The sequence below is a fragment of the Durio zibethinus genome, chromosome 15, assembly GCF_047325235.1.
Source record: "Durio zibethinus cultivar Kanyao isolate XHJ-2024 chromosome 15, ASM4732523v1, whole genome shotgun sequence".
Lineage (NCBI taxonomy): Eukaryota > Viridiplantae > Streptophyta > Magnoliopsida > Malvales > Malvaceae > Durio > Durio zibethinus.
Window position 1 is genome coordinate 4,741,976 of NC_143176.1, and position 25,355 is coordinate 4,767,330.

The 25,355-nt window shown below is 32.9% G+C and overlaps 1 protein-coding gene and 3 pseudogenes across 1 annotated transcript; 2 read left to right on the forward strand and 2 right to left on the reverse strand.

Annotated features, from left to right (window-relative positions):
* The first annotated feature begins 409 nt into the window (after positions 1-409).
* On the forward strand, positions 410-3,015 carry LOC111301936 ((-)-germacrene D synthase-like; annotated as a pseudogene).
* Positions 3,016-15,502: 12,487 nt separating this feature from the next.
* LOC149514557 (F-box/kelch-repeat protein At3g06240-like) lies at positions 15,503-16,929 on the reverse strand (annotated as a pseudogene).
* Positions 16,930-19,758: 2,829 nt separating this feature from the next.
* LOC111302306 (F-box protein CPR1-like) lies at positions 19,759-22,189 on the forward strand. Its single transcript, XM_089744274.1, has 2 exons — positions 19,759-21,005; positions 21,946-22,189. Exon 1 carries the CDS (start codon positions 20,167-20,169, stop codon positions 20,944-20,946), a length of 780 nt encoding a protein of 259 aa, XP_089600400.1. The 5' UTR covers positions 19,759-20,166; the 3' UTR covers positions 20,947-21,005; positions 21,946-22,189.
* A 540-nt stretch (positions 22,190-22,729) lies between these two features.
* Positions 22,730-23,908, reverse strand: LOC149514558 (uncharacterized; annotated as a pseudogene).
* Positions 23,909-25,355: the final 1,447 nt, after the last annotated feature.

A 25,355-nucleotide genomic window follows, 5' to 3' on the forward strand; every position in this document is an offset into this window, starting at 1 on the left:
AATTATGTTTCACTTTTCTACATATGTATTTTCCTTGCTAAAAATCTATTTTTAATTTGTTCATTTTACAAATTTGTTATGCTTCTAAACCTTTTAAGGTATACTATATTGCTGGGAACTTCATCCATCAATTACATTAATTGGATGGAGCTTGTTGGATCATTTCAAGTTAAAAGAAAATTTAAACCGTTTTAGGTTTTAGTCATTTTAAATTTGGACTATCTCGAGTTTAGGTCATTTTGATTGTTCAAGTATGAATCATTTTAGATTCAATTTAATTCAGGTTCAAATCGTTCGTGTTTGTGAACATGTTAAAATTGTGGGTTTTCTTCAAATACCGTAGAGTCTGGTTAGGATTCAGGTTTCAACGCTGAAACTGGTTTTTCATGATTGGATCACCTTTATCAATTCTAATCATACTGTAATCTGTGTTTCCTAGGAAGACAAGTACAGAGAAGAGCGCCAAAAATTGAACGAATAAGTGAACAAGATGCTGATTAGGACTGCTGTTGATATGCCTTGGACAAAACTCGACTTGATTGATGCAGTTCAACACTTAGAGCATCTCTTACCATTTTGAGGAAAAGATAAATGAGATTTTGCAGCAAATACATGCTATCCATCTCGATGGCAGTACCGTAGGCAACGATGATAATAACCTTTATAGCACTTTTCTAAAATTTCGATTTCTTAGACAACATGGTTATAAAATTTCCTGTGGTACGTATAACCATTATCACCACTATCTTTCATCTAAATATTCAGTGATGAACATTGATTGTTTAATCAATTTTCATTACATGCCATCACTTGTTATGTATAAACAATTTGCTCATGGTTTTTTGTTGGAATTTGAAGCAGAAATGTTTAACAAATTCAAACAAATTCAAGGATGATGAAGGGAAATTCAAGGAGTCCCTGATTGGCGATGTTCGAGGAATGATAAGCTTGTATGAAGCCACACATTTAAGGATTCATGGAGAAGATATACTAGAAGAAGCACTTGTTTTTACTACTAATCGCCTTCAGTCCATGGCTGTGAACTTAAGCCCTCCTCTTTCTACCCAAATATGTCATGCGTTAAGCCTTCCTCTTCGTAGGAACATAACAAGGCTTGAGGCCAAGCACTTCATGTCTGTCTATGAACAAGACCCTTCACACAGTGAAATTCTACTAACCTTTGCAAAATTAGATTTCAACATATTACAAGAACAGCACCAGAAGGAACTGGGGGACTTAGTAAGGTAATCTCATCAACAATCACAACCCGGAATTGGCTGATGGACTCTTAGTTCTGGTGGCCAGGATTAATTTCTGGCAACCTCAAGTACCTAAAAGAGGAGACGCATTAATATATATAGATATATATATATATATATTAACTTTCCAAATAAAATGTATATTCTTGTAGTAATTTGTTAAGTATTTTTATTTTGCAGGTGGTGGAAGATTTAGATTTTTCAAAGAAGCTACCATTTGCCAGAGACAGGATAGCAGAAGACTACTTCTGGATATTAGGAGTGTACTTTGAGCCAGAATATTTTCTAGGAAGAAAAATATTGACCAAAGCTATTGCCATGTCTTCCATTCTTGATGACATCTATGATGCGTATGGAACAATTGAGGAACTTGAGCTCCTAACTGAAGCAATTGAGAGGTTAGATTTCAGCAACTTCCTTTACCTCTCATTAATTATCTTTTATTACTATTATTTTCAACCATACTGTTTTCAGGTGGTATAGGAGTGCCATAATTAATCAGCCAAAGTATGTGAAAGTGTTCTATCAGGAATTACTGATAGTCAACAATGAAATTGAAGAAAATATGATTGCAGAAGGAAAATTATATCGAATGCACTATGCAAAACAAGTGGTGAGCCTCAAATCACAAGTCAATTTCGATCAGGAAACCACTTTTATAGGTGTTGGATGAACACTTCATAAAAGCAATTTTAATCTTTGATGCTTTTCCTCAGATAAAAGTTTTAGCTCGAGCTTACTTTAATGAAGCCAAATGGCTCCACAACAAATAAGTACCAGCAACAATGGAGGAATTCATGCAAGTTGGATTAATGACCTTAGCATTCTCAATGCTAGCAATCTCATCTTTCCTTGGAATGGGAAACATTGTGACCAAAGATGCTTTTGATTGGGCTCTCAGTATTGACTCCAAAATGATCAGAGCTTCCGCAGTAATATACAGATTCATAGATGACATAATAACGCAAGAGGTCCATAATTTCTAGCGTATTATTCAATATTTCTTCACCTTAGGCTTCGTTTAGCATAGAGCTCTAACTTTCGGCTAAAAAAACTCGTTTCTATCACAACCTCAACGCTAATCAGGATGAAAATTTTGAGTTTTGCAATAAAAAAAATTTGATTTTGCAAATCAAACACAAAAGTTCATAGAGGTGTGTTTGTTGTTCAAAAATACTTTTTCCAGTAATACTAAACACTTAAAAATATTAAACCGTACTTTTAAACACCTTTTTTTTTTTCAAACCGAGCTTTTTTAACAATGCTAAATTAGACCTTATTCTGCAACTAAATTTTGATGCTTTCACTTACGAAGTTTCAGCAAGAGAGAAGGCATGTAGCTACAAGCGTGCGATGTTACATGAAACAACATGGAGCTACGAAACAAGAAGCGATCAATGAATTATACAGACAAATTTATAATGCATGGAAAGATGTGAACGAAGAATGTCTCCAACCATTCAGCTTTCCCTTGCCAATCCTTAAGCGAATAATCAATATTGTTCGGGTGGTTCATGTCATATAAAAGGATGGAGATGGCTACACTTTCTTTGAGATCCTGCTTAAAGACCAAATGGCTTCTTTGCTTGTTGATCCTGTGCCTTTATGAGCAATGTGACATTATATTTTTCTAGTCTATCTATAGCTAGAATGTATAAAAATAAGTGACACCAATATTGTCACTGAGTGAGAACCATAAAATAGGTTAATATCTATTGTTTGGCTATTGGTTTGACATTTGATTACAATATGAAGTGTGTTTTTTTTTTTTTTTTTGGTTGTTTTATGTCTCATGTAATATAATGGAACATGCGCCCTGTTGTAAGATGTTGTATTATTTGAGAAGATATTTCTTGATAAAATTCTACGCATATATACTTTCTTCCAAAGCAAAAAGGAAATGAGAAACACACCTTTAGATAAATGTGCTGAATGGGGTTCACTGGTTGAAAAATCTCAGATTCGGGTTTCTTCACTCTTCTAAATAAATATAAATGAAAATGGTTAAGATGTGTATGTTTGAACATGGTCTTTTTCTTTGAAACATTTCTTTTCTTTATAGTATTTTTATTTGAAAAATTAATTATTTCATCTACTGTAATTGTTTTTCCATTGATAACTCCGAATTGGTTTCCATCACAAGAAGTTGTAAAAGGGTCGGCAGGGAAGCAGATGGTATTAGCCACCACATATAAATATAGTGGTCAGATTTAATTGCCAGTGATTTTTTCCAGTCTTTGTCGTTGGACTCACTCTGTCACAGCTAGGAGTGTAAACAAGCCGAGCCGAGCCGAATAGTGAGAAGCTCGAGCTCGAGCTCGACTCACAACTCACAACTCGGAGCTCGATACTCGACTCGAGCTTAATTGAGTTTAATTTTTCAAGCTCGAGCTCAGTTCGTGATCGAATTCGAGCTACTTGATTAAGCTCGATTAATATGTAAAAAAATAAGCTCGATTCGTATACTCGACAAGAGTTCGATTATTCATGCTCGAATTTGAACTCGAACTCGGACCCGAAATATTTTATTAATTACAATAATAAAAATATATTTAAATATAAAAGCTCGATTAGGCTCGCGAGCTACTCGAGTCAGATATAAGAATACTCGAATTCGGCTCGATTGATAAGTCGAGCTACTCGAGCTCGACTCGACAATAATCGAATCGAATTCAAGTTTTTTTCGAATCGAACCCGAGTAGCTTGCTAGTACTAATGTATCATTTATGCCCCTAGTCACAGCAATGTTCTAATCCTTTCACCAAGAATTTGTTAGGAAAATGGGGTTCAGCCTCGTGTAAGTGGTTTTGGACCAAGTAAAGGCCATGGGCCTTGATCTTTCATTTTACACAGAGCCCTAGCTACTTAATAAAAAAGACGTGGGGTTGTTTTAAGTGTGTGTCGAAAACCAAGTAGAGAAAAGAAGAAAAGCCAGAAAAAACAGAGAGAAAAAAGAGAAAGGAGAGTTGGTTGAACGAAAGTCGATCCGTGGTCCGATTGAGTTGAAACCTTATCAGGAGGTTTATAGTTCAGAGTTCTACATTCTGAACGGTGACGATCGGGTTTGAATCTCTCTAGGAACAAATCCAGGGTGTATTTGTTGAGTCACTTATTTGGTGAGATTTCTCCAATTGTTTTCTCTAGTTGTTGTTTAGCTCTAGTTTTAGCTAGAGAAGAACTTTATATACCTATTATTTGATAGTGAAGATTTTTTTTGTGGTTCGTGATTTTTTTCCTCTACACTGGAGGGTTTTTCACGTAAATCTTGGTGTGCTTTATTTTTCCTACGTCTTTGATTATTGATTGTTGTCTATTACTTCTGTATTGTTGTGATTATTGCTTCAGGCGCAACAAGTGGTACAGAGCGAGGGTTATTTTAATACATCGATACAGAAGCAATCCAGGATAGAAGTAAATTCTGTTTGAGATCATGAAGGGTGATATAGGTTCCATGATAAAATTGACAGCATCAAATTATTCAATTTGGAAGCCTATGATGGAGGATCATCTATACTGCAAAGATTTGTATGAGCTAGTATTGGGTGATTCGGCTAAACCAGTGGATATGAAAGATGAAAGCTGAAAGAAGCTAGGTAGAAAGACGCTAGCTATAATCAAAAAATGGGTTGATATCAGCGTGTTCCATCATGTAGTGTAGGAATTAGATGCTCACATTGTTTGAGAAAAATTGGCAGCATTGTATAAGAGAAAAATAGGTATGAATAAAGTTATGCTTGTTAAAAAGCTTGTAACTTTATAGTACAGGGATGTACGATCTGTTGCAGAACACTTGAGTGATTTTCAAGATATATTTAATCGGATGACTACTATGGAGCTTAAGATGGATGATGAAATGAAGGCGTTATTTCTTTTGGGTTCATTGCCAGACAGCTGGAATACTCTAGTTGTGACTGTTTTTAATTCAGCTCTTGATTATAAAGTGACATTGGAGATGGTAAAAGACAGTATGCTTAATGAAAAAGCGAGGCAAAAAGATGTAGACCCTGAGAATCAAGCTCTGGTCACAGAGAACAAGGGTAGAAACATCGATAGAGGTCAGGACTCAAAAGGTCGTGGTAAGTCTAAATATTGATCCAAGTCTAGAGGTAAAGTGAAGTGTTTCTATTGTGGTAAGGCAGGTTATATAAAACGAAACTGTAAAATCTTGAAACAAGAGCGAAAAGATGAAAAAGACAAGAGTTTAAATGATGGCAATGTTACAGTAGTGAATTCAGATAGTGATTCAGTTACTTGGATTTGTACACATGGTAATTGTAATCATGTTAGTGATCTCGACATTGAGTGGATAGTTGACACAGGAGCGGCATATCATTGTGTTCCTAAGAGAGAGTTGTTTACAACTTACAAAGTAAGAGACTTTGGTTGTACCAAAATGAGAAACAAGAGTGTGTCGCAGATTGTTGGGATTGGTGATATTGTTGTACAAACTAGTACAGGCTGCATGTTGACTTTGGGGGATGTCAGACACATTCCAGATATGAAAATGAACTTGCTTGCTATTAATGTCCTTGATAAGGAGAGATATGAAAGTCGACAAAAGAATGGACAATAGAGGCTTCTCAAAGGATCTATGGTAGTTACAAGGGAAAAATTATGCTGCACAATGTATAAGACATGGATGCAATTGAATGGTAACCAGGTAAATACCGTTGAAAATGATGCTTCAGCAAACTTATGGCACAGAAGGCTGGCACACATGAGTGAAAAAGGGTTACAGGTTTTGGCAAGGCAGTCTCTCATTCCCTTGACCAAAGGTATGTCTCTCGATTCATGTGATTATTGTTTGATTGGTAAGCATCATAGAGTTTCTTTTCGTAAAAGTTCTCAGAGAAAAAAAATAGATTGAAATTAATTTATTCTGACATATGTGGTTCCATTGAGGTTGAGTCATTAGGTGGTAGCAGATATTTTGTTAATTTTATTGATGATGCTTCACGTAAGATTTGGGTGTATATGTTGAAATACAAAAGTCAGGTGCTGCAGTATTTTTAAAAATTTCATGCTATGGTTGAAAGGATGACAGGGTTACCCTTGAAGTGTATTCGAACTGATAATGGTGGGGAATACACATCTAAAAGCTTTGAAGAGTATTGTTTAAAATATGAGATCAGGCATGAGATGATAGAACCTGGAACATCGCAGCATAATGGTATAGCTGAAAGAATGAATCGTACAATTGTGAAAAAAGTCAGATGTATGTTGAGGATGATAAAATTACCAAAGCCATTTTGGGGTGAAGCAGTCAACACAGCTTGTTATTTACTTAATAGGTCACCATCAATTTCTTTGGGCTCTGACATTCCAGAAAGAGTGTGGACAGAGAAAGATACTTCATACTTTCACTTAAAAGTTTTTGGTTGTAAAGCATTCATGCATGTACCGAAAGAACAAAGATCAAAGCTTGACAGTAAAGCCACACAGTGTGTGTTTGTAGGATATGGTGATGAGGAATTTGGCTACAGGGTATGGGATCTAGTAAAGAGAAAAACAGTCAGAAGCAGGGATGTGGTCTTTCATGAAAAAGAAACCATAGCAGACTTTGAGAAAAATAAGAAGACTACACGGGTTACTGTTGAGTGTGATATTTTAACACCGACAGGAATTCCATAGGAAAGAGCCACAGATGGTGAAAATGAGTAAGAAATAGAACTTGGGGATATGAATGAGCCAGCCATAGTTGGTGATGAGCCAGATGCTATTAGTTTTGAGTAGGGGGAGCAATCCTCTCTACCTGAGAGTGTTGAGCAGGGGGAGCTACCTTCGGCATTAAGTGATGTAGAGTCTCAGCCTAGAAGATCTACTAGAGAGCACAAGCCATCTACCAGGTATCCAAGTTCAGATTTTATTTTAGTTATCAATGAAGGGGAGTCAAAAAGCTTTCAAGATGTGCAGGCTACTCCGGATAGAGAGCACTGGTTAAAAGTAATGAAAGAAGAGATGGAGTCATTGCGAAAGAATGATACTTATGATCTTGTTAAACTTTCAATAAGGAAAAGACCATTAAAGAATAAATGAGTGTTCAAGTTGAAAAAAGATGGTGACAAACTAGTGAGGTACAAGCTTGATTAGTAGTAAAAGATTTTTCTCGGAAACCAGGCATCGATTTTGATGAGATTTTTACTCTAGTTGTAAATATGAGTTATATTCGAGTGGTACTGGGATTGGCAGCTAGTTTGAATCTTAAGCTTGAGCAACTTGATGTTAAAACTGTATTTTTGCATGGTGATTTATAGGAGGACATTTATATGAATCAACCTGAGGGTTTTGAAGTGAAAAGGAAAGAGCACTTAGTTTGCAAATTGAAGAAAAGCTTGTATGGCTTGAAACAAGCTTCGCGATAATGGTACAAAAAGTTTGATTATTTTATGGTGAGTCATAGCTATAAAAAAATAACAGCGGATTCTTGTGTGTATGTTAAACAATTCTCTAATGGTAACTTCATTATCTTATTATTATATGTTGATGATATGTTGATTGTAGGACAAGATGCTAGTATGGTTTGCAGGTTGAAAGAACAATTGTCTAAGTCTTTTAATATGAAGGATTTAGGTCCAGCAAAGCAGATTCTTGGTATGGACATTATCTAGGATAGGAGAGCTGAAAAGTTATGGTTATCACAGGAAAAGTATGTTGAACGAGTGCTTGGTAGATTCAACATACAACATGCTAAATCAGTTAGCAGTTCACTTGTCAACCATTTTCATCTAAGTAAAAAATCTTATTCAGTGTCTAAGGAAGAACAACTAGCTATGTCTAGTATTTCTTATTCTTCTGCAGTTGGTTATTTAATGTATCTTATGGTTTGTACAAGGCCTGACATTACTTATGTAGTTGGTGTAGTGAGCAGATTTTTTTCTAATCCAGGGAAGGTTCATTGGAAAGCAGTGAAATGGATTTTTAGATATTTGAGGGGTACCTAAAAAATGTGCTTGACTTATGGAGTTTCACAACCAATTCTAGAAGGGTTTACTGATGCTGAAATGGCAGGCGATCTTGATGGTAGAAAATCTACTTCAGGGTATTTGTTCACTTTTGCAGGAGGAGCTGTATCTTGGTAATCTAAGTTGCAGAAGTGTGTTGCTTTGTCAACTACAGAGGCTGAGTATATTGCAGCAATTGAAGCATGTAAAGAAATGCTTTGGATGAAACGTTTTCTTCTTGAATTGAGGTTGAATCAGAAAGAGTATGTGATATTTTGTGATAGTCAGAGTGCTTTAGACTTGAGTAAGAATACCATGTACTATGCTAGAATAAAGCACATTGATGTTAGATATCATTAGTTACGTTCAGTGATTGAAGAACAGCAAATACTGTTGAAGAAAGTTCATACTGATAAGAATATAACAGATATATTAACTAAGATACTTCCCAAGGAAAAGCTTGAGCTTTGCAGTAACTTGGTCGGAATAAGTTTCATGGCCAAGGTAAGTTCCAAATGAAACTGCTATGGTAATGAATCTCCTCCTAATGGGGCTGTAGGGGGAGATTGTTAGAAAAATAGGGTCCAGCCTCATGTAAGTGGTTTTGGACCAAGTAAAGGCCATGGGCCTTGATCTTTCATTTTACACAGAGCCTTAGCTACTTAATAAAAAAGAGGTGGGGTTGTTTTAAGTGTGTGTCAAAAACTAAGTAGAGAAAAGAAAAAAAGCTAAAAAAAGTAGAGAGAAAAATGAAAAGGGAGGGTTGGTTGAACGGAAGTCGATCCATGGTCCGATTGAGTTGAAACCTTGTCAGGAGGTTTATGGTTCAGAGTGCTACATTCTGAACGGTGACGATCGGGTTTGAATCTCTCTAGGAACAAATCCAGGGTGTATTTGTTGAGTCACTTATTTGGTGAGATTTCTCCAATTATTTTCTCTAGTTGTTGTTTAGCTCTAGTTTTAGCTAGAAAAGATAGTGAAAATTTTTCTGGTGGTCCGTGGTTTTTTTCCTCTACACTGGAGGGTTTTTTCCGTAAATCTTGGTGTGCTTTTTTTTTCCTGCATCTTTGATTATTGATTGTTGTCTATTGCTTCTGTATTATTGTGATTATTACTTTAGGTGCAACAGAATCTGTAAGTGAAGGATCTGCTAAACAAGGCTTGCCAATGGAATTCCAATGCATCTATTCACAATACAAGAACATGAATGGAGTGGATGGAGGAAAATTTCTCTTGGAAAATAAATTTGAAGTTAATATTTCAGTTTCTCCAAGCTACATATTACAAAGAAACTTCTCATATTGAAGCAATATATTGTGAACAACACATCCCTTTTAGCAGGAAAAATTACAGACTGAATCTCATAAAAATAAAGGGATCTTTCACATATTTATCACAAAATAAAGAGGAAAATAAAAATGGAAATCCCAAGAAAAGCAAAAGTAGATACCATTTGCATTTTTCAGCAGCTAAATGAGCAAAATGAAGAAAGAGAAAGGTATAGGTCTTTACAAACATGAAAATATGTGAATTTCCATAAAATTCACATATAATTGGGAAGAGTAACTCTTTAAGAATTGTCATGGTGGGAAGGAATGACAATTTATGAACTGATAAAAGAAGAGAGGAAAATAAAAGTTCAAATCCTGGCTTTATCCTTCTAAATTGGAGAAAATGAAGGGAAAGGAAAGGAGGTTTACAAAAAAATTGTATTGCTTGTAACCTTGTGTTATTACCTATTCCCTTTTTTCTTTATTAAAATTACTGACATTTGTGTCTCCATCTTTTCCAAGCGATAATTGCAATTTAAACCATATCAAAAGATTGATTCAAAAAAGTAGACTATATCATGATTGATTTAAAGAAATTGCAATACCCATAAAAAAATAGATAGATTATTTTAAGTATTTTTATAAGTGGGAGACTCTTTAATAAAGAATAAGAAATGCAAAGGACTTATTAATGAATAACTCAAATTTCATTATAAGGTTAACTTACTCAGTTTTCAGTCGACGACTAACCGAAAGAAAAATACAAACTTATTTTTCCTCTATTTCTTATACAAAAAAGATAAATTGAAGGATTCCAAGTGAAGGGAAAGAACAAATCTACAAGGAAAATTACTGTCAAAGGTGAGTAAATAATCTATTTCATTTTTGAAGTATTGATTGTTAAGTCTTAAGGTGTAATTTATAATCGAGAAACTTTAAAATTTTAGGGTTTCCATTATCCCTCTTTGGTCAAATAATTTAGGCTTTAATTGGGATCAAATTAAGTGTTGAGAAAGTTGGTAATGTGATTTTATTGCTAAAATAGAAATTTGATGGGAATAGAAAGAAAATTTTTTATTTTGTATGAATCTTGATATAAACCCTGTGTTTACGGTAATGGATTAAGGTTATATTCTATATTAAAGGATTAAATACTGCTATGATTATTATATATTGTTGAAAAGCATAATGAATTTACTTTTTAATGATATAAACAAGAGTTGAATGTGAGTTTTCTATGAAGAGTTATCTAATTTTTACCTAAGGATGTGCAGGCTGCCTAGTAGCAGCAGTAGGGAGGAACGAAATTCCTCTTAATTTTTATACAAGGATTTACAGATTAAGCCATATATGTTTGGAAATATTATTGAGTCTACTTTCTAACGAAACAAGCGGAATTGAATTTGGCGTTTCTTATGAAAAAATATGTAATTTTTAGGAGAAGGTATAGAGGCTGTCTGACAGCAGCATATGACGTGGATTACAAAAACTATTATAATTAATCCACAAGGAATCACGAGAAGGGCCATATATGGTTAGAAAGTTTGTCGAGTCTAGTTTCTAATGCATTAAAAAGACTTTAATTCTGAATTGGATATCCTGAGATATGATCATTTTAGTAAAAGTAGTGCAGGCTACCAGAATTAATTACTCGAGTTATTTCTTATTTAGCTTAATTATTTTGGTATAAACGATCTCAAATGGGTTGATTAATAACTATTATGTTGAAATTATCTTGAATAGGCCATTAATTATTAAAAGAGAAAAACTAGGTGGTGGAATTGGAAGGAGGTAAGTAAAATCTCATATACTTTACTTATTTTTGAACCTATGTATATATGTATGTTTTCAAATGAGCAAATGTTTTATTTCTTTATTTTTGATATATGAAAATAAAATCAAACATATGATTATTTTGTGTTTTTGCTATGTAAATGATGGATCATGTTTATAAACGAAATGAGAAAGGGATTTATGTTTAAAGAATGATTTTGTGATGACTACGTTTTACATCCCTGGAAAGTAAGATCATCGACACCAGAACTAGTTTTACGACCTTAGTTAACGGGTTATAGTAGGTGCCTCACAAGTTTGGGATTAGATCTCTACATATATATCATTCATTATCCACACATCCTTCTGATGTGGGACTAGAGGTGTTACAATCTCCTCACCTTTAATGCTTGATGTCTCTCTCAAGCCGAGTTTATCCACATGATCAAGATCACACCAGACCATCATGTAGCACTTAGTGACTCTCACGGCTGTCGACTGATGATCGCTTTGATACCGCTTTATGTCATGCCCCGAGAACAAAACGCAACATGACTATATTACCTTGAAGTAAACCCCAAAGTAATATGAAGCCTTCTTTCTTAATCATTCTAAAATTCTTCAATAAATTGATATAGTCTGTCAAGTAAAATCCATATCTTTAATCCAACTAATGATATATCTTTGTATATCTAAACACAAACCATATAAAATACAAAACCATTTCGTAAAATCTCCCTAGCCAACAATGTCTCCAATGCCCAAGTAATCTTTTCAACTTGATCCTCTAGCTTCTCTCAAGACTAAGCAAACTTATCATTTCAATCATCTGAAAAGAAAAAGTAAAAAAGGAATGAATAAACCATAGCTCAATAAGTATAGGCTCACACACCTTACCGGATCAAGCATCGTTTTCATACACATTATATAGATTATTCAAAACATTCATCAAATCATAATGTCAAAACATTTCAAGATCATCGTTTTGTTAAATATTTCATAAATTCATAAATCAATGTCAAAATATGTCATTTCATAAATCATTGCAAAATATGCTATCATTCAAATATTGTAATCAAACCAAATCATAGATCAATCATTAAAAATCATCGTAAATCATCATTATCAATCGTTTATCATTAGCTACGATTACTGCTATAACCCGTGACATTAGCCGTATCGATAATTTCATCCTCATGATCATTGCTAACTATTATAACCCATTAGCCAGGGCCTTACGCTAACGACTATAACCCGTTAGTTAGAGTCGTAGAACTAATTCTGGTGTTGATGATCTCACTTCTTAGGGATGTAAAAATGTAGCCATCACAAAATCATTTTTTAAACATAAATCACTTTCTCATTTTGTTCATAAGCATAATCCATCATTTACATAGCAAAAACACAAAATAATCATATGTTTGATCCTATTTTCATATATCAAAAATAAAGAAATAAAACATTTGCTCATTTGAAAACATACATATATACATAGGTTTGAAAACAAGTAAAGTGTGTGAGATTCTACTTACCTCATTTCGATTTCACCACCAAGTTTTTCTTCATCAATAATTAATGGCTTATTCAAGATAATTTCAATATAACAGTTATTAATCAACCCATTTGAGACCGTTTATACCAAAATAATTAAGCTAAATAAGAAATAACTCGAGTAATTAATTTTGGAAGCCTGCACTACTTTTACTAAAATGATCATATCTCAGGATATCCAATTCAGAATTAAAGTCTTTTTACTGCGTTAGAAACTAGACTCGACAAGCTTTTTAACCATATATGACCCATCTTGTGATTCCTTGTGGATTAATTATAACAATTTTTGTAATCCACATCATATGCTGCTAGACAGCCTGTATACCTTCTCCTAAAAATTACATATTTATTCATAAGAAACTTCAAATTCAATTCCGCTTATTTCATTGGAAAGTATACTCAATAAGCTTTCCAAAAATATATGGCTTAATCTGTAAATCTTTGTATAAAAATTAAGAGAAATTTCGTAATTCCTCCCTACTGCTGCTACTAGGTAGCTTGCACATCCTTAGGTAAAAATTAGATAACTCTTCATAAAAAACTCGCATTTAACTCTTATTTTTTCATTAGAAAGTAGATTCAATATGTTTTCCAACGATACATAATAATCATAGCGGTACTTAATCCTTTAATATAGAATATAACCTTAATCCATTACCTTAAACACAAGGTTCATATCAGGATTCATACGAAACAAAAATTTTCCTTTCTATTCCCATCAAATTTCTATTTCAGTGATAAAATCACATTACTAACTTTCTCAATACTTAATTTGACCCTAATTAAAGCCTAAATTATCTACCCAAAGAGGGATAATGAAAATATAAATTTTAGGGTTTCTCGATTGCATATTACGCCTTAAGACTTAACAATCAATACTCCAAAATTGAAAGAGATTATTTACTCACCTCTGATAGACAATGCTCCTTGTAGATTTGTTCCTTCCCTTCACTTGGAATCTTTCAATTTATCTTTTTTGTATAAGAAATAAAGGAAAAATAAATTTATATTTTTCTTTCGGTTAGTGGTGGACTAAATACTGAATAAGTTAACCTTATAATGAAAATTGGGTTATTCATTAATAAGTCCTTTACATTTCTCATTCTTTATTAAAAGTCTCCCACTTATAAAAAACTAAAAATAATTCATTTATTTTTTTTTATGGTTATTACAGAAATAGATTTTTTTATGGGTATCACAGAAATAGACTATATCATAATTTGTTAAAAAAAAATGAAAGCTGAATCTTTAACCCTGTAACCCCAAACAAAATTTGCACACTATTTTGTAAAGGTAGCTGCAGTTCAATTGAATAGATTGTAAGTGCTAAAATTAAACTTCAAATCTACTGATTGTTACTTGATAAAAGTGATTGTATTAATTAATTGAATTAAAAGTTGAATTCAACAAATAATTTGCTTCAACATAAAAGAACATAAAAGAAAAGAAATGATGGATGAAAGAACAAGCTTTAAGTTTTTTCATCCTTCCTAGTTATTGCTTTTACAAAATCTTTGCTCATGGAGCATATTGCCTATAATTATTATAATATAATTTGTTAATCATAATGCAATATTATGTAAGGTCCATAAAAAATTTATATAGAATTCACATTTTTAAGTGATAGATATTCATATAATTTTTTTATCGTGATTTATTGTAATATTATACTAAAAAGAATTGTAATTAATATGCTCCCCTGCTCATGGTAAGTTGTATTGGGCATCTGACCACAATAGGAATTAGCTTCCGACCAAATCTGATATAAAATTATACAATATATGTCAGTAAAAGTCATAAACAGGAGAAGAAGAGGGAGGCAGGGGAAAGAATTATTTTCATCCCATGTCTAAATAAAACCTAATTTGAATAAGAACAATTGTCTAAATATACTTTATGCTTCTGCAGCCCAATAAACCCAATTGATTCTACATTTTCCTGCAATTAAATTTGTGAAATAAACAAAAAGAAACAAAGAAGAAAAAACTTTACAAATAGGCAGTAGCAGAATAAGGAATAATAACTAATGCATTTTACAATATGCAAAGAAGTTCACAATCAGGGGTGTAACCATTGTAGTAAAATACATCATCCCACCAAAAAAATTATTCAATCTTTTTTTTTTATAGTAAAATTATAATTTGATCCCTCATTTCTCATATTTATGGCTTCACTTCTGTTCACAATATTTTGTTTTGTCTTCCAACAAGCACCACAGGCTTTGGACTTAGGACATGGAAAATAATTAAGCAAATCTCTGAGCATGTGATAGCATCATTAAAAATAAAGGTAAGTCACAAGCATATATCAATCCAAAGTAAATGTCCTGTAACAACTATTTTACACTGCCTTGGATAATTCCATCAATAAAAGCCATCGGGTTTATATTCTTTTCTCGGATCAATATCAGTAATTTGTTTCATAGAGCTCACATTGAAAGAGAAAAGCTACTGCTCAATGGAATGCTTTAGTTGCTCAACTTAAAAAACTTTGGGATCTTCAATATTGAATCCAACCCAAATGGTGCCAAGCCCATGGAACCTTGTGCAGCCCAACCCAAATACATTTATTAGCAGGAATGCTGGAATGAAATTTAGCAAAAAGTTGAGCTTAAATGTTCACATGTATGATATAATAAACAAAATAAAGCATTGTTCAAATAATAGCTAAATGTAGTTTTCCTGTTCGAGACCGCCATCCTTCTCCCCTACTCGGAGGTTGCACTTCTTGTACAATCTTTAGGATCAGTAGAATCATCAGTTGCTTCATCATCAGCAGCAGGTTGAGTAAAATCTTCAGTTGCTTCTCAAATTGAATTACTAGCATTAATCACACACCTTGCACCATTCTCACTTCTAGCATCAATGACTTGGTCAAGTAATACCAGGCTCTCCATGTAACTAAAAGCATAAGAATAAATTCCCTTAATTGCAACATTATTAATTTCATAGCTTTGGGAAACCACCTGTGAATCGTTAATTCTCAATATCAAACCCCCATTTTTCCTAAACCCTAGAACCCTTGGCATTGGCCCGGTTCCTATTATTCCAAATCTAATGAACATCTTAGTCCATGTCTCTGCCACCACCCATATATTACAGTACTCCTCATGTAAAGCCACCAATTCAATCGATGACAATTCATCATGTGGCACGACACGCATCTCTGAATGGTTGTGCAAAGTACTCAAAACTCTCAGGCAACATAATCTCTTTAGAAACATCATCGCCCATATCAAACCCCAAAAGCATAACCTTACACCTACTACGCCCATGATAATCTACATTCTCGTAACCAATCCAATGAACAACTCGATTGACAAAAACCATGAACTCAAAAAACTGATCAGAATAAAGAAAATGCTTTGGTGGAGCTTATGTTTTCCAAGAATTTTTATTGAGTGAGTAAAGCTCAGATTCATTCTCGTTAATTTTCAAAAGTTTATAATCATTTCTTATTGAATCAAATCCAAACCCAGCCGTAGTTTTATATGGCCAGCTACAAAAACATGGGTCTGGGAGTCTAATACACTTTCTAATAATTGGGTTGCATAAAATGAATTTGCAGGCGAACCCAAACTGATAGTCCAACAAATAAACTAATTCATTGCAAGAACCAACCATATGATGATGGCTATCAGATGGCATGGCATGTATTCTAACCGAGTGCACTTACTGAATTCTTGGTCATCAAAATGCAAAGAGTATTCCGTTTTGTTTAATTTTCCAGTCATGACAAGGTAAAGGTTGTTATTGTTGTTTCTGGAAGAATCTTTTGACTGGTTTTTGAGATGGGAGGGAACAAAAGAGGGGTTTTTAATGAGAGAGTTCCAGGTTTTAGACACACAAATGCAGTTTCCCAGGGATTTGATAGATGGTTTATAGAAGATCCGGAGTAAGATTTCTTCAGGCAAATATGAAATAGTTGTTTGTTCTGACATCTTTTATGAGCCAAATTCTGTAACACCCGTCAATTGTTTGCTTTCTTTTGCTTGGATTGGGAGGAAAGCGGAAGGGAAAGCGGTAGCTCTGGCTTTTTTTTTTACTGTTCGGAAAAATATGTGAAAGCAGATTTGGTGGATGATTGATTTAAGAAAATAGAAATAGTAAGAAAGAATAAATAGGGTTTTGAGCCAGGAAGGATATAATTATAAAAGAAATTATGTTTTCAGGGTATAATAAAATTTTAAAAATTTTAAATCAAAAGTAATGAAAATGATTAAATAAAAAAATTTGTTTATAATAAATAAATAAACACAAAAATTTTTATTCAAAAAGTTATGATAATTTGTATAATTATATTTTTTTATTTAAACAAATTTAATCGGACAATCATATTTTTCTGATCAAATAAATTTATTCAAACAATCATATTTTTCTGTTCAAATATCATTATTCAAAATAAAAATAATATTATATTAATATTTCAAAATTTTAAAAAATAAAAAATAAATAAATTTATTAAATAAATCTAAGTATCTAATCTTTTGACTTTTAAAATTATTTAACTCACTATAAAAACTACTAGTAAGCTCAAGTGACTTGACTATTTTAACATTTAATTCAAAAATACAAATAATTTCTTTTAAGCTATATACAAATGATTTTTTTATTCAATATGTGATACATTATATTTTAAACTTTCAACTAACTTAGAAAATTATGCTTTTGGACTTAGAATGATATTCAACAACTTGTTGTCTAGTATCAGTCTACCACTACAACTATATTTTTAATTTCTCTACTTATAGTTAGCTTAAATCAAGTAGTAAAAAAGAAGTGTGTTATTTTTATTATTTGAGTTCAAATTTATTAAGAAAATGTGATAGAGTAAGATTTTATAAATTTATTAAATTTAGTTAAATAAATTTATTTGAACCGGTTAGATGAGAAAACATACTAAATCAAAATAAAAAATTATTTATTGTTAAATAAAAAATAAAAAAAAATTTAATTTAATTATTTCTGAATCTTAAAAAGAAGAGCAGCACATTATTTTTGTTTAGGCAAATTTATATGTAACAATTCATTTTTTAACATTTATCAAAAGGGAAAGATATGGTATTGGTAATGTATTTCCTTTGCTGTAAATAGAAAGGTATGATCTTTTAATATGGTACTTATTTCTATTACGATTAGTTTGTGATTGATAAATTTTTAAATATCATATTATTTAACATATTTATAATTCGAAAATTATATTAAAAATTTTTATAATTCAAATATCTATTTCATTATAATTTAAGAATTAGTTATACTATTAATCCAAATCATTAAACAAATAAATCAGTTGTAGGATGAGGATTAAGCATGCCAGAGACATTTTTCATTTTTCTGTGGCATTTCCCTTCTTTCAGCTTTAATAACTGAGATAAATGATTTTCCTGGTCATCTTCGATAGGGGTAGTAACATAATAATTGTGGGGCGTGGAATCATTAAGGCAACAAAACCCTTGAAAGGCAGCTGGTGAATACAGCCTTCAAGGATGGGAGGCATACATAGCTAAATGCACTCAGAGGATCTTTTAAGTTTACTGTGATGACTTGAAGTAATACACTTTGCGAATAATATTGTGTCAAATTTTGTTTAATCAATGATTTTGCTTGTTTGGCATGTTTTATTTGCAATAAACCTTGAGCAGGAGCTTTTGGCCTCAGAATACTCTTTTAATCCTTGTATGCTGAGACTATACATTTTCTTTCTGTTTGCCACTACAAATGTTGAGCTTAACAGGCTTCATTTTGCATTCGGCTCCCTTGCTGTTTCCTTTTGCATTCGTCGTCACTTCCAAACTTCCCATATCATTTTTTTTAAACATAATAAGTTTTAGCATGGGATAATATCAAATTTGTTAGATGTCATATTTTAAGCTGTTTTAATTAAATTAATTTTCGAGTTTCTCATATCACCTTTGTAATTAACTATGATTTCTCTTTTAATCTCGAACCCAAACAAGAATGAGAATATTTTCAATTTCTTTCTTTTATATATTTGAAGTATATTTTCTATTATTAAAAGAAGAAAAAGATTGGGTATGGGTTTCTATTCATGAGAAGAAGAGAGTTAAAATTAAGTTTTTTTTATTTTTAATTTATTCTTAAACTTTCTTATCTTATTACTTATTTTATTAAAAAGAACATTAAACATATAAGTTTTTTAAACTTGCAACCTTAAGTGTCAATTTAAATAACATGCCTACTAATCCAAGTGTCAATCATTATAAATTAAAAAAAAATAAGATAAAAATTAATTTCTAAGAGTATTATTATTTTAATTGCAATTTTTATTACAATATTGTAATTAATTAATTACAATAAAAAAATTATATATGAATCTGCCACTAAAAAAAATGAATTTTACATAATTTTTATAAACTTTATATAACATTAAATTATAATTAATTATATAATAATAATTGTAACTAATATATTCTCTTCCTCTTAATCAATAAGTAAAATAAGAAAACCTATGATAGCATTGTATTAAGAATGAAATGCTCTCTTCGTGTATTTTTTTTTGGCCAGTAGGTGTTTGTTAATTTCACCTAAGAAAAAGAAAGATTCAAAATGAATTAGCTGTGACTCAATTTCATCTTTATCTTTTTTACTGAGTTTGTACTAATTAGATCAATTTGTTATTTGTTATTTTTTTTCCCCAAAGAAACATTTCATTGGAGGCCAATTACACTGCTTTTCCTGCTTTCAAGTAAATCTTATCTTACCTCATAAAGAGAAAAATTTGAGATCGGTAGAAAAAAATTCTTAAAATATTATGGTGTGAGCAATAAAGCAACTTGAAGTCAGTCAGTCCAATGTGTCTCTTTCTTCTATACCAAGGGTGCTACGGCTTTGGCTTTTACCCACTTCGACCCTTGCTCTTTCTCTTACCCAGATACAGTTCATTAAATTCTTAAAATATTATGGTGTGAGCAATAAAGCAACTTGAAGTCAGTCAGTCCAATGTGTCTCTTTCTTCTATACCAAGGGTGCTACGGCTTTGGCTTTTACCCACTTCGACCCTTGCTCTTTCTCTTACCCAGATACAGTTCATTAAGGGAAAAGAAGATGTCTGACTATCTGCCACTGGAAGCCATCCTGGAAATCCTTAAAAGACTTCCTGTGAAGTCCCTGGTGAGATACAGGTCAGTTTGCAAAACCTAGAACAGCCTCATGAACAGCCCGTCTTTCACTTCAACCCATTTAGAAACAACACTTTCCAAACCCAACCCTTACCTTCTCCTTCTCAAGCTCTTAAAAAATGGTAAAGAAAACTACTTCTTACATTTTGACAATGGTGACCTTGATGAGTTCAAGTAGCTTCACTTACCTGTCAAGGGTTGTTTGGATTATTTTATAGTGGTTGGTTGTTGTAATGGGAGTCTGTGTTAGCTTTTTTACAATAGATATTTTAAACTTTATTCTTTGGAATCCTTCCGTTCAAAAGTACATTTCATTGCTCCAGCACAGCCTTACCTGCTTGACTAATAATACGTATGTAATTTCTGGATTTGGGTTTGGTTCAAGAACCAATGATTGCAAGCTACTTAGAGTCTCGGGTGAAATTGGTGAAACTTTGACTGAAGCTTACTTGTTTTCACTTAATGGAAATTCTTGGACGAGGATTCTGCTATATCTCCTAAGTATATCATTAAAGAAGAAATTTCATGGACCTTTGTTAATGGGGCTGTCCATTGGCTGGGGAAGAAGAAAGAATGGTGGATTCAGGAATACGGTTTTGGGGTTTGATATAAGTGCCGAGGAATTTCTTTTGATAAGGTTGCCAGAGAGTTTAATTGGTTTACGCCCTATGAATTTGTTAATTATGAAATATTATGAATCTTCCATTGCAGTGCTTAAGGGAGATGATGAGCAGCTTGACTTGTGGGTCATGAAGGAATATGGTGTAGTTGGGTCATGGACTAAGGTGTTACATTTGACTGATCAAAGTGGAGGGTTACCAAGCGTATTGGGGTTTAGGAAGAATGGGGAAGTTTTATTGCAAGTGGATGGTGGAGTGATGGCTTCACTGGATTTGAACTGCCAGCAAATGAAGCATCTTGGAATTGAGGCAGAAGCTTCATTTGTTGATAGTTACATGGAGAGCCTGGTATTACACGACAAAGGGGTAGATAGCGGCAGTGTGATGATGTGAATCAAGCTAGTGATCCTGATTCATCATATTGAGGGAGAAAGTGAAATGACATAGAACTGGTATTTTCAAAGCTATCTGGTATTTCAAAGTGATGCATCACCTGTTATTTCACAGCTCTTTACTTTATAATTCGTATGAACTTGATATTTATTTCAGTTTGTCGTCTTTATATGAATGTCAAATTCAAGCTTGGGTAAAAAATTTTGTGCGTAACCTCGCTTCTGTTAGCTTAATTGACCAAAGATTTGATTCAAGTGACTATTAACATTGCTACCTTAGGGAGATTGTTAATGGTATTGACCATAGAGATCAAGCATGAGTGAAAAGCTCTAGAAACAAGGAAAACTCTATTCATTGAATCTGCTTGTTCTAAGATCTTATTGGTCGGTTATAGAGAACAATTTCTTATATTTTCTGATAATTTTCTGTTCATGTCTGCTTGGTATATACCTTATGTTACATGGACTAAAGTCAGTTAATCTAATAGATGTTGAGTAGTTGCTACCCTGGTGGATGATCCTGTCCACAACCAATTTCCTAAAGAATGGTGACATAATCTCAAATAAATTTCCTTTTTGGCTGGTATTAGAACATCCATTATAAAGTAGGGTGTCTTCATGGTTTACAGGAAAAAAATTTATCCATAAAAAGAAATTCCACAGATCAGGAAATGCTGCCTTGGTTTAACTATAACTTACTCTTAAAATAATAAAAAAAAATGATCATTTTGCCTTTTTCTGCTATAGTTGAGATTCTTCCCTTAGTCACACATTCATTCATATGCATGTACATGTGCTCACAAATTCAGACATGCTTATTTTTTAAAAAACAAATATTACATTCCTTAAGTTGTTTCATGTAGTAAGGGGCTGTTGAACTTATTTTTCTATGTGAATGGTAAACCAAGAAGCTACGTTTCTACTTTGTATCTGAATGAACAATGTCTGCAATGCTATTGTCTTTTCATTATTTGAATAGCATTTTTCTGAATTCTTGCAGGGCCATAAGGAAGGAACCACATAGATATATGGACCATTGAAGCATTAAGTCTTCTTTCTTCTCCCAGGTGTAGACCTTCTATATGGTGCTTCATTTTCTCTCTGCAGTGCAAGGATTTTAGTTAGAATAGACTCTTCTGAATCACCCTTATGCTGTTTTGTACGTACATTAACTATATGCCATGACTAATGTAAAATTTGCCTTGCTAATACAGAACAATCTCATGAAAGTACATTCCACACTTAATTGGTTATATTTTGATCATGTTGCTTGAATGCAAGGCAAGCATGTTGTACTGATGGTTTTTGCTTCAAATAGTCTATAGATGCTACCATATAGTGATTTCAATTTGAGACATTCTTTAAAATGCAAGGCAAGTGCTGATAAACAATGATAAAAGTCATATAAAGGTGCTGCTTCTTTGTGATTGTTATGTTTAAGTTCAATGCATGAATTAAGATAATGCAGCATGATCTGTTGGTACTTTATGACTGAAAAAAGTTCATTCAAAGAAAGTGATGAATGATGATGCTTGGACAGTTTCTGTGATGAGGCTTTTGAGAGTTTTCCCTCTTTCTGTTACTTTTATTTGCCAATTTGTCCTTGATTCTTTTCTTTATGGTGTTGATATGATGATCCATTGGCCTGTACTACTCAACATGGATTGTTTTCCTCTGTTTTTAGCCCCAGTTAAGCAAGAAAAAAAGGGGAGGTAGACTTTATAGTTTAAAACATGATACATGATTTAAAATTTTAGTAAAAACCATAAATAAGTTAACAAAAATCAAAAAATGAATTTCGTATTTTACGTGTCTAACAGAATTGTGACTCATAATTTTTGTTTTAAACACAATACAAATATACTAATTATTAGTGTTTTACATTTTACGAAAATATAAATTGTCAGGTTTAAGGGAAGGAGGGGAAGGAAAGAAATGGAACGAAACCAAAATCCAGCTTTATTGTCTTTAATTGTTGTAATCAGAGAATCAAACCAACCAGACCGACTTACACATTAGACACAAAGCATCATAAAGACATCTCCATCTCCCATCAGAAGCTTAAAAAACTGAAAGTTGGATACGATTCGAACCAATATCTGTGTTTACTTGATAGATTTTCCTCCCTTTTGGGATGATCCTTTTCTAAACTTTTGAATACAGCTGGTTCATTTGGAATCATATGGTTTGTCAAAAGCTTAACCATCCTATCAAATTATTTACTATGCCCTCTATACTCTTCAATTGATCAGAAATTTCCTTACATGAAAACTGGTAAAATTAATAAAAAAGAAAGCTGCACCTTAAGCCATAGACATTTTAGAAAGCTGGCTTTGTGTTGACCTGAAATTCCACCACCTAAGTGTCATCTTCCGATTTGGTGGTGTTAATGCCCTCAATATCTATTTGTTAGCACTTTAACTCCTCATATTCTGCCTAGGTACCATGTAACCATGCCTGCTACAAGGTGCTGAACCTGGATGGTTTGAACATGTACTCCTCGGACGGGGTCTAGGAGATTATGATGCCAGGTAACTTTTTCTACGACCCCGATTCAACTCCGCCATGTCTCCCTCCGTAGATGGCGTCGCCTGAATTTCTAAACCTTCAGTAGTTTGTTTCTGAGGCATTGTCAATTGCATATTGTGGACCAGGTGATTTTGACTATATAATTGTTAAGATTAATTGGTCATGCCTAGTGTATTTTGATTGTTAACTTTATACAGATGGTATTTTTTTTTTTTTTTGACTTGGTATTTCTTGGATGGCTGTTCCTTTGATTCTTAGAAATGGGATTGGGAGACATAATTTATTGGATTTTAATTCTCAAGTTTTGAACAGTTAAAAATGTTTTTGTTTTTTGAAGACATAATTTTTCACTGAGATTTTCGATTATCAATTTGATATAATTTCTAAATTTGTTCTAACATCTTCTGCTAACTGCTAAGAGTTATAACTTTCTTCTTCATTTTGTTGTGCAAAAGTGCTTTTCTTTGCACAAGAAAATGACTAAAGGAATCTAATAATCAAGGCATTGAACCTAGGCCAACTCATTTCTCAAGAAAAATAAAAACATCTTCATTATCTTTGGTAAGTGATAAGCTTTCTTTGGGCTAATGATGATTTTTCCATCAATGAAGGCAGCAAAGATCCAGCCCACATCTTAACCTGTCTACCCTGTTTTGATAATTTTAGAAAATTTTTGAATTATATTAAGCTTTAATTTTGTTGGTACAAAAAAGTTTACAATCAAATTGCAAATATTAAAATTTAAATTTCAAACGATAATCGAATGAATTGGATTATTATTATTTGTATATACAATGGAAGGAGGATTGTGAGCTGGGTCCTTGTTGGAGCTGACCACAAATCCACCCAAGCCACGTAAGCAAAACCCATTGCATTTATGCAAGCATGCTTCAGTTATTAAATACGGAAAGACACCACAAATTACTGAATTGCCAGTGTCTCTTTCCGGTCTTTGTCGTTGGGCTTACTCTGTCACAGCAATGTTCCAATCCTTTGACCAAGAATCTGTAAGTGAAGGATCTGGTAAACAACAGTTGCCAATAGAATTCCAATGCATCCATTCACAATTCAAGAACAGGAATGGAGTGGATGGAGGGAAATTTCTCTTGGAAAACAAATTTGATGTTAATATTTCAGTTTCTCCAAGCTACATATTACAAAAAAACTTCTCACACTGAGGCAATATATTGTGAACAACACAACCCTTTTAGCATGAAAAATTGCAGACTGAATCACGGATAAATAAGGGGTTCTTTCATATTTCATCATAAAAAAAAAAGGAATTCCCAAGTAAAGCAAAATGTAGGTACCTTTCGCATTCTTCAGCAGCTAAATGAGCAGAAGGATGAAAGAGAAAGGAATGGGCCTTTGCAAACAAGAAAATAGCAGAATTTTCATAAAATTCACATATAATTGGGAAGAGTAACTCTTTAAGAATTGTCATGATGGAAAGGAAAGACAATTTAGGAACTGATAAAAGAAGAGAGAAAATAAAAGTTCAAACCCTGGCTTTTGTCCTTCTAAATTGGAGAAAAGTAAGGGAAAGGAAAGGAGGTTTACAAAAAAAATTATATTGGTTACAACCTTGAGTTATTACTTATTCCCCTTTTGCTTTATTAAAATTAGACTTTTGGCATTTGTGTTTGCATCTTTGCCAAGTGATAATTGCAATTTAAACCGTATCAAAACACTGATTCAAAGAAATAGACTATATCATAATTTGATTAAAAAAAATATCAAAGCTGAATCTTTAACCCCCTTTAACTCCAAACAAAATTTGCACACTATTTACAAGTAGGCAGTAGCAGAAAGAGGAATAATAACCATGCCTGCTACAAGGTGCTGAACCTGGATGGTTTGAACATGTGCACCTCGGACGGG